The sequence below is a fragment of the Passer domesticus genome, chromosome 37 (genome assembly GCF_036417665.1).
Source record: "Passer domesticus isolate bPasDom1 chromosome 37, bPasDom1.hap1, whole genome shotgun sequence".
Lineage (NCBI taxonomy): Eukaryota > Metazoa > Chordata > Aves > Passeriformes > Passeridae > Passer > Passer domesticus.
Window position 1 is genome coordinate 198,947 of NC_087510.1, and position 10,262 is coordinate 209,208.

The 10,262-nt window shown below is 56.9% G+C and overlaps 1 protein-coding gene and 1 long non-coding RNA gene across 2 annotated transcripts; one reads left to right on the forward strand and one right to left on the reverse strand.

Annotated features, from left to right (window-relative positions):
- Positions 1–153: 153 nt before the first annotated feature.
- CDC42EP2 (CDC42 effector protein 2) lies at positions 154–6,482 on the reverse strand. The gene is made up of 2 exons (XM_064402290.1): positions 6,353–6,482; positions 154–1,676 (listed from the first exon to the last, which is right to left on the reverse strand). The coding sequence occupies exon 2, from the start codon at positions 1,567–1,569 to the stop codon at positions 1,033–1,035; it is 537 nt and encodes a 178-aa protein (XP_064258360.1). The 5' UTR covers positions 1,570–1,676; positions 6,353–6,482; the 3' UTR covers positions 154–1,032.
- Positions 4,547–6,126, forward strand: LOC135288950 (uncharacterized). The gene is made up of 2 exons (XR_010351762.1): positions 4,547–5,422; positions 5,572–6,126. It is a non-coding gene; the product is annotated as an uncharacterized LOC135288950 (long non-coding RNA).
- Positions 6,483–10,262: the final 3,780 nt, after the last annotated feature.

Genomic DNA, 10,262 nt, shown 5'->3' on the forward strand with positions numbered 1-10,262 from the left:
CCTGGTCGAGCCTAATTAGCCTCAGTTTGTCACTTATTTTACAGATGAAAACCTTGGAAAATGGGTTTATCCCCAAATTCTGGGTGTTTGCACCAAAAGTGGTTCGGGTTTACCGACGCACAGGGGGAGGGGAAGGAAGAGGCGGGACAAGGGTTCGTTAACAAGAATCTAATGAGTCATTAGTCAGATAATCTAAATTAGACTCGTTAGGCAATGAGGAACAGCACCGGGGTCAGGAGGGGCCGCGACTCCGCCCTGGGGGGATCCAGTTCTGGGCTCAAACTGCCAGAAATCGGTGAAAAGATGGAATTTGTGACAGGAGCTTGGACGAGGAGGTCCCACCCTGTCCTGGTGGCTCCTCCAGCAGCGTTTCCAGTGGGGCTTTTGTCCCTGTTCCCCAAAATCCAGCTGGAATTCCCCTGGGCATTCCCACTCCACCCAAACCATCCGCGAGGGATCCGTCGGTGCCAGGATCCACCTGCAGCTCACGTTGGGATTTTTGGTTGGTTTTGCAATTTCCAGTCGCTCCAGTTCAGCCCCAGAGGGGTTTTTTTGGCCCCTCCATGGATTGAGTTCCTAAAACAAGAGCTCCACTGGGAGATCCCAGCTCCTCCACGGGGAGTTTTGGCTTCTCCACAGGGACACAGAGCCCGGTGGAGATTTCCCGGTGGAGATTTCCCCATCTGTGGGACTTTCAAAGGATTTCATGGAGCAGAAGTTGAGGTGACAGCGCCATGACGGTTCAGGATGTTCAGAGCCGTGGAGAACAAACCCCGCTGTCCCCCCCGAATCCTCCTGGCTGGAATCTTTGGGAATCCATCCCGTGGGGTCCGTCGTGTTTCCCGTGGGCAGCTCTGGCACTGAGGAGGCTGAGAGAGCTCAGGGGCTCACTCTGCTTCTCCCCCCGAGGCCAAACCCTCACCCGGCGTGAGGAAAACGCAGGAATCCGAGAGCCACACCCGAAAAACACCCCAAATCCTCCTCCCCATCCTCATCCTCACCCTCACCGTCCGCTTCCCAACGCCTTCACCCTCACGTCAGGATCTCCGGCCGCGCGCCGGCGCCGCGCTCGGCCTGGTGCCTGTCCATGACCTGCAGCACGTCCTCCAGGATGGACGGCCCCAGGTCGACGTGCAGGGACAGCAGCGAGCCGGCGTGCGACAGGAAGGGCTCGGCCTCGCCGTTGGCGGCCAGCCGGGGGCACGACGGCGACGGCGGCGACGGCGGCGACGCCGGTGACGCCGCGGCCTCGTCCAGGTGCAGCCGCGGGGGTTTCGGCGGGGCCTGCGCCGCGGGCAGGGTCAGTGCCTGCGCGGCACCGAGCGCCGGCAGGGAAATGGCGTTCTTGAGCAGCGGCGACGGCGCGGCCGCCTCGCCGCCCGACATGGTGGCCGTGCGCGAGAACTCGAACGGCGCCGTCGCCTCGGCGCCGCCGCGCTCGCCGGCGTCGCCGCGGGGCAGCAGGTGGAACTTGCCCTGGAGGAAGGAGATGTCCCCGAAGGTGTCGGCCTCGCCGCCGCTGCCCACGTGGATGGTGTGGCGGAAGTCGCCCAGCGGAGGGCTGATCATGTCCGAGGACAGGATGTCGCGCAGCTTCTCCTTCTTGCCCTTGCGGCTGCCTCTCTTCAGGTAGATCGGGCACCTTGGTGGACATGGCGGCCGCGCTTCAGGGCAGCCTGGGGAGAACGGGGAGAGGGGGAACGCTCAGCGCCGACACGGCAGCGCCAGCAGCATCCTCACCCTCGCAATGAAGGGCAGAGCTTCCCCCGCCGCTAACACCCGGAGGAGCAGGTAGTGAAAGCCAGGCCGGGGAGGGAGGCGGGCAGGGAAACCCAGATTTGGGTTTTAGGGAGGAGGCGGGGAGTGGGGTTGGAGGTCGGGAGAGCAGAGTGCTGGGAAGAGGCGTTTTGAACCCAAAAGGGATTTTCTCACCCTGAGCTGCTCTCTGCTCGGCCCCACCCAGCCCAGCTGAAGTGAAAAGCAGAAAGTTTGGAGATTTGGGGCCAGAAGGGGAAGGAAGTTGGGGTTTCCCCTGTTTCAGTCGTGAACTTTGAGTTCAGCTATCAGATCTGGGCTGGATTTTACAGCTCTGGGGAGAAATGAGGCAAAAATGGGAATTTTAGTGCCATGAATGCGTCCAGCCTCAGGGGGAGGGAAAAAGGGATGGAACAGGTTTGGAGCCACCAGAACGTTCCCTGTTAAATCAGCAAGTGGGAAGTTCTGGAGGTTTTCACCCTTATCATGAATTTTCAGGGAAAAAAATTTCCATGCATCCCTGTTTTTGTAAAGGCAGTGCTGCTGGCAAGGCCAGAGCAGCGTGAGGGATTTAGGGCCGGGTTTGTCCCGGGCTGGGACGCCCTGAGGGGCCTCTCCCGGCCGGAATTCGACCCAGAAAAGTCCCGGGAGGATTCATCCCTAAAAACACAACAACAACACCAATGCCCCGAGGGATGGAAAATCCCAATTCCCCTTCACCTCTCCAAACCTCGCTGCTGCCCGCCCCTTCCCTGCTTGGGGGGATATTCCCTCAGAATTCCCTGCTTTTGGGAATATTCCCTCATTATCCCCCAGTTTTAGGGAATATTCCCTCAGAATTCCCTGTTTGGGGGAATATTCCCTCAGAATTCCCTGCTTTTAGGGACTGTTTCCTCAGAATTCCATGCTTTGGGGGATATTCCCTTATAACTCCCTATTTTTAGGGAATATTCCCTTAGTATCCCATTTTTAGGGAACAACCCCCCATCTCTAGGGAATACTCCCTCATTATCCAATATTTTTAGGAACTATTCCCTTATCATCCCCTGCATTTAGGAAATACTCCTTTATTATCCTGTTTTCATGGAATTCTTCCCCATTTTCATGGAATTCTCCCAATTCTCCCCTTTTTCATGGGAATTTCTCCCAATTCTTCTCCCCCTTTTTCATGGCATTCTCCCCCCTTTTCATGGAATTCTCCCGTTTTGCCCCTTCTTCATGGAATTCTCCCCATTCTCCCCCCATTTTCATGGAATTCTCCCAATTCTCCCCCCCTTTTCAATGGAATTCTCCCCCGTTTTCATGGACTTCTCCCTTGTTCTGCCCCTTTTTCATGGAATTCTCCCCCATTTTCATGGAATTCTCCCCATTCTCCCCCCATTTTCATGGAATTCTCCCCAATTCTCCCCCTTTTCAATGGAATTCTCCCCCGTTTTCATGGACTTCTCCCTTGTTCTGCCCCTTTTTCATGGAATTCTCCCCCATTTTCATGGAATTCTCCCCATTCTCCCACTTTTTTCATGGCATTCTCCCCCATTTTCATGGAATTCTCCCCCTGTCCCCCCAATCCCCGTTACCGACCAGCGCCGGCGCCGCTCCCGAGGCCTCGAGGGGAGGGAGGGGAGAGGATCCGGGGAGGGGAGAGGGTCCCGGGAGGGGAAAGGATCCGGGGAGGGGGAGAGGGTCCCGGGAGGGGAGAGGATCCGGGGAGGGGAGAGGATCCCGGGGAGGGGAGGGGATCCCGGGGAGAGGATCCCGGGAGGGGAGAGGATCCCGGGGAGGGGAGAGGATCCCGGGGAGGGGAGGGATCCCGGGGGAGAGGATCCCGGGAGGGGAGAGGATCCCGGGGAGGGGAGAGGATCCCGGGAGGGGAGAGGATCCCGGGGAGAGGATCCCGGGAGGGGAGAGGATCCCGGGGAGGGGAGAGGGTCCCGGGAGGGGATCCGGGGAGGGGAGAGGATCCCGGGGAGGGGAGAGGATCCTGGGGAGAGGATCCCGGGAGGGGAGAGGATCCCGGGAGGGGAGAGGATCCGGGGGGCGATCCCGGGGATCGGGGCAGGGCCCGGCCCCGGCCCCGGCCCGGCAGGAGAATCCTGACGGTGCAGAACGCAGCGCCGCTAATGCCGGGATTAGCGCGGCTCGGAGCGACGGGAGGGGCGGCGGGACGGGGACGGGGACGGGGACGGGGACAGCGACAGGGAATGGGAACGGGAATGGGACAGGGACAGGGACAGGGAATGGGACTGGGAATGGGAATGGGACTGGGAATGGGACAGGGACAGGGAATGGGAATGGGAATGGGAATGGGAATGGGAGTGGGAGTGGGAATGGGAATGGGAATGGGACAGGGAATGGGAATGGGAATGGGAATGGGAATGGGAGTGGGAATGGGAATGGGACAGGGAATGGGAATGGGAATGGGAGTGGGAATGGGAATGGGAATGGGGAATGGGACAGGGAATGGGAATGGGAATGGGAATGGGGAATGGGACAGGGAATGGGAATGGGAGTGGGAATGGGAATGGGAATGGGAATGGGAGTGGGAATGGGACAGGGAATGGGAATGGGAATGGGAATGGGGAATGGGAATGGGAATGGGACTGGGAATGGGAATGGGGAATGGGACAGGGAATGGGAATGGGGAATGGGAATGGGAATGGGAATGGGAATGGAATGGGAGTGGGAATGGGAATGGGAATGGGAATGGGAATGGGAATGGGAATGGACTGGGAATGGGAATGGGAATGGGACTGGGAATGGGAATGGGAATGGGAAAGGGAGTGGGAATGGGAATGGGAATGGGAATGGGAATGGGACTGGGGAATCCTCCTCTGGAGTCGGGATCGGCACCGGCGCCCTTGGAAATGTGGGAATTGTAGGGGGAAAAGTGGGAAAGTGGGCTTGGAGTGGGGGGAAAGTGAAATTGGAGGGGGAAAAGCTGGGCTGTAGGGAAAAAATGGAATTATAGGGGGGGAAATGGGTTTGTGGGGGAAAGAAGTGGATTTGGAGGGAATAAGGGAGGGAATAAGGTGGATTTGGAGGGAATAAAGTGGATTTGGAGGGGAAAAAGGCTCTGAAATGTGAATTCCCATGTGAGGCTGAAGGATGATGATGATGATGATGGGGATGAGCATCCCGGAGCTGTCGGTGCCCTGGGAGCTGGATTTTCCCCTCCTGGAAATCCCTTTTCCCACCCCAACGTGCCCTCCCTGACCCCAGTCCCTCCCCCTCCTCCGCTCGGCCGGGACAAAGCCCCGGGAAAAGTCGGGAATGTTCCGGGAGCTGAATTCCCTTTGTGCTGGGAGAGGGAAATCCCGGGAATGGGGGAGGTTCCAGCCCCAAAATCCCCAAATTCCCCTCCTCACGGGAGCCACGGCGCTCCCAAACAGGTGGAAAATGGGCTGGAAAAGGAGGAAAACCACGAGGAAAACTCCAAGGAATAATTCCTTTCCAGGAGTTTCCATCCCCTGAAATCCCAGGAGAACCCGGGACACCCCAGGAGGAGGAGTCAGGAATGAGGAAAACAGGGAAAAACAGGAAAAAAAAACAGGAAAAAAAGGATTTTTTCCCCCAGGATCCGAGTGGGAGGAGCTCCAGGAAACGCTCCCAGGATTCCGACCCTTGGAATCGCCCTGGATCAGCAGATTCGACTCCCATGGAGAAAAATGTGAGGAATTTTTCCCTGTTTCCATCAATTCCAGCTCCAACAGAGAAATCCTGTTCATTTCATTCCTTTTTTTGTGATTTAGGGTCTGGATTGGGAGGAATTTGGGCTCTTTTTTCACAAATTACAGGAAAATTTTGTTCCTTTTCCAGCACTTTGGGCTTCAGCACACCCAGGTTTTTTATTTTCCACCTGTTCTTGGAAATTCAGGCTTCAGCTCAGGAAAAAATTGGGATCTTTTTGCCTCTTGCCACAACTTCACCTCTCACAACCTGGAAATTTCCTTCCTTTTCCACCTGCTTTTGGAAATTCCTACCCTCAGTGTGAAATTTTCTGCCCATTTTCAGCCCCTTGAGGCTTCATGACTTCAACATTTTTACTTTTCCCTCAGTTTTTCCATAAAAATTCCAACTTCCTGCCCATTTCCAGCATTTTGGGCCCTGCCCCACAGAAATTTGGGTTTTTTTAAGCCGATTTTCAGGAATTTTGGCGCTGTCTGAGCAGCCCTTCCCCATCCTGAGTGTCCCCACGAGAAATCCCATCCACATTTTCCCCGAGTGGGGATTCAGGGATGGAATTAAAACTCCTTTTCCCATGGGAAATGCCCGAGGGAGGAGCAAAAACCTCCCTTTCCTCCCTCCTGACCCATTCCAGCCTTTTTTGGTGCCCGATTTAAATCCCCGCCTCCGGATTTGCCCCGGAGGATGGATTTTCCCAAAAAAAAAGATGGAAATTCCCCATTTCCCCGCTGTCCCCGAGCTGCAGGAGCCGGAGGGAGGAAGAGGAGCCCTTTGGGATGAAGGTCGTGGGGGTTTTTTTAGGGAATGGGGATTTTGGGACCCGTCCGTGAGACCCGACCCCGTTCTGAGCACGGGTTAAAATGGGTTAAAAAGGGTTAAAACCGGGCAGGAATTGCCCTCGCCCCGTCCCCACCTCGGGAATCCAGCGCAGGGTCCGGGCCGGGGGCAGCGCAGCGGTGACAATTCCATGCCAGGGCACAGCGGCACCTTTTCCCAGGAAAATCCCGGTGTCGGGACGAGCCGGAGGATGAGGAGGGAAGGGAGGAAGGGAGTCTCGGCCCCGGCCACACCCCGACCCCTCCCGGTGCCAAAAAATTCCACGGGAAAAGCCAAAATCCGGGAGAAGCAGCAGCGGCTCCTCCGGGGGCTCCTCCCGGGCCGGGACTGCCGGGAAGCGGCCGCGGGCCGGGGATGGGGTCGGAGTCCGCTCGGGCGGCCGGGACACTGCTTGGAGAGGGCTCGGAAATCCGGGGGGTCGGAAATTCCGGGGCTTTGGAAATCCGGGAGTTCGGAAATCCGGGGGTTCAGGAATCCGGGGGGTCGGAAATCCGGGAGTTCGGTAATTCAGGGATTCGGAAATCCGGGGGGTCGGAAATTCAGGGATTCGGAAATCCGGGGGGTCGGAAATTCAGGGATTCGGAAATCCGGGGGGGTCGGAAATTCAGGAGTTCGGAAATCCAGGAGTTCAGGAATCCGGGATTCGGAAATCCGGGGGTTTGGAAATTCGGGAGTGCAGAATCCGGTGGTTTGAAAATCCAGGGGTTCGGTAATTCAGGAGTTCGGAAATCCGGCGATTTGGAAATTCGGGGGTTCGGAAATCCGGGGATTCTCCCGTTCGCAGGAAAGGACGCCCGGAAAGCCGGGCGGGATCCGGGGCTATTCCGGGGATCCAGGGGCTTTTCCAGGAGCTGTTCCAGGGCTCCGGGGCTGTTCCCGGGGCTCCGGGGCCGCTCCGGGGGCTCCGCCGCTGCTCCAAGCCGGGGAGCGGGCGGAGCCGGGGGCTCCAATTAAGCGCTGGTTTAATTAAGCGAGAAGCGCAGAGGGCGGGGGGGCTGTGAGGGAAGGATCCGCTCTTTTTTTTTTTTTTCCTGGATCAAAGGCAGGAATCGCTGCTTTCCCTTTAAATCCGGGATGCGGCAGCGCCGCGAGCGCGGCCGGGAGGCAGGAAAAGCTGTGCCCGCCCTCCCCGCAGCATCCCGGGAATGCGAGTTATCCCCCTTCCCTTCCCTTCCCTTCCCTTCCCTTCCCTTCCCTTCCCTTCCCTTCCCTTCCCTTCCCTTCCCTTCCCTTCCTTCCCTTCCCTTCCCTTCCCTTCCCTTCCCTTCCCTTCCCTTCCCTTCCCTTCCCTTCCCTTCCCTTCCCTTCCCTTCCCTTCCCCTTCCTTCCCTTCCCTTCCCTTCCTTCCCTTCCCTTCCCTTCCCTTCCCTTCCCTTCCCTTCCCTTCCCTTCCCTTCCCTTCCCTTCCCTTCCCTTCCCTTCCCTTCCCTTCCCTTCCCTTCCCTTCCTCCCTTCCCTTCCCTTCCCTTCCCTTCCCTTCCCTTCCCTTCCCTTCCCTTCCCTCCCTCCCGAATTCCTGGCGGTGTCACCTGCGGAGCCCGGGATCGGGATTTGGGATCGGGATCCAGGATTTGGGATCAGGATTCAAGATTTGGGGCTGGGATTCGGGATTGGGATGGGAGCTGGGATTTGGGATCGGGATTCGGGATTGGGGCCGGGATTCGTAATCAGGGCTGGGATTTGGGATTGAAGCTAGGATGTGGGATCGGGGCCAGATTTGGGATCAGGATTCAGGATCAGGGCCGGGATTCAGGATTGGGATCCGGGATTTGGGATCGGGGCCAGGATTTGGGATTGGGGCTGGGATTCAGGATTGGAGCCGGGATTCGGGATCGGTCCTGGCACAGCCGCCCCCGAGGGGTTCCAGGCCCCACCCCGGCCTCGCTTCCCTTCCCGGGAATTCCCAGAGCTGCCTCAGCCTCTCCCCAGGAAAAGAACACAAAAATGAAATCTGGGAATCCCGGCCCTAAAACCTTCAGGAATTCCCAAATTAAATCCCGAATCAGGGGTGGGATTGAACAGTGGAGGATCTGTAGGGGGGAAAAGTCAAAATTCCCCAAATCCTCCCCCAGGACCCGGCTCTGGCTCCTCCCGCTGCTGTTTTAACCAAAATCTGATTTTTTTTCCAAGGGAAACTGGGAGGGAATGGGGATCTGCTCCCCTCCCCTGCAGGTGCAGAAAAAATGAAAATAAAACTGGAAATGTAAGGAAAAAAAACAGGAAAAAAAGATTTTATGGATGTTGGGAAAACTGTATTGATTCGGGGTGAGAAGTGCTGGAAATGGGCAAAGAGCAGAGGAGGAACTGGGGGCGACCTCAGCACTTCCCAACTGCTCCACGTGGATATTTGGGGAGAAAAAGGAGATTTTTGGGAAAATCCCAGGCACACACCAGAGTTGTGGGTGGAATCTCCCTCCCCAGCCCCAATTTTCCCTGGTTTTACCCCAAAATCCACCCCTGGGATTCACCTTTTCCCTCAGGAATGACACCGGGACAGGCAAGAACTTTAATTTTAAATTTTCACCTTCATAAATTTGGGGCAAAAAGTTTGGGAAAAGGGGCGCACCAGGAATCCGTAATTAATTGGTTTTGCACTAATTAAACTCTGCTAACGAGGCCACCCAAGGTGAGGGGGGGTGCCAGGACAGGGAGGATCCCCTTCCCAAATTCCGTTTTACTGGAGGTGAATCCTGAACTCTCCTGGGGAAATCCTCCATGTGCAGAATGGCTTTGGGGTTTTTCACCACAATTCCAGGAGTTTTAATTGGAATTCCAGGAGTTTTAATTGGAATTCCAGGAGGTTTAACCGGAATTCCAGGAGTTTTAGCTCAATTTTCAGGAGTTTTAAACCACAATTCCAGGAGTTTCACCCCAGTTCCAGGAGTTTTAACCCAAATTCCAGGAGTTTCACCCCAATTCCAGGAGTTTCAGCCCCAATTCCAGGAGTTTCACCCCAATTCCAGGAGTTTCACCCCAGTTCCAGGAGTTTCACCCCAATTCCAGGAGTTTCAGCCCCAATTCCAGGAGTTTCACCCCAATTCCAGGAGTTTCACCCCAGTTCCAGGAGTTTCACCCCAGTCCCAGGAGTTTCACCCCAATTCCAGGAGTTTTAATACAAATTCCAGGAGTTTTAAGCAGAATTCCAAGAGTTTCACCCCAATTCCAGGAGTTTTAGCTGGAATTCCAGGAGTTTCACCCCAGTTCCAGGAGTTTTAACCCAAATTCCAGAAGTTTCAGCCCCAATTCCCGGAGTTTCACCCCAATTCCCAGAGTTTCACCCCAGTTCCAGGAGTTTCACCCCAATTCCAGGAGCTGGGGGCTCAGATCCTCACGACCTGGGCGGCCACGCAGGGGCTGCTCCGGGGGACGGCCCCGGGGTTGTTCCTGGGGTTGACCCCGGGGTTGTCCCCCGGGGTTCTCTGCAGGATTGTCCCCAGGATTGTCCCCGGTTCTGTCCCCGGTTCTGTCCCTGTCCCCAGTTCTGTCCCCGTCCCTCCGCAGCAGCAGGCGCCCGTAGGTGCCCCCGGCCTGGCCCTTGGTCAGACGCCCGGGGTTGATGCAGACACAGCCCAGGACGTCCTGCAGGGACACGGACACGGACAGGGACGGGGACAGGGGACAGGGATGGGGACAGGGGGACAGGGATGGGGATGGGAACAGGGGACAAGGGACAGGGGACAGGGATGGGGATGGGATGGGGACAGGGACAGGGGACAGGGATGGGGGACAGGAACAGGGATGGGGACCAGGGACAAGGGACAGGGGACAGGGACAGGGATGGGGGACAAGGGACAGCAACAAGGGATATGGTCAGGGATAGGGGACAGGGATAGGGACAAGGATGGGGACAGGGACAGAGACAGGGATGGGGACAAGGACAGGAATATGGACAGGGAACAGGGACAGGGATAGGGACAGTGGGGGTGTCAAAAATCCATGGATACAGCAGAACTGGGACCCCCCAGCCCACCCAGACCCCAAAACCT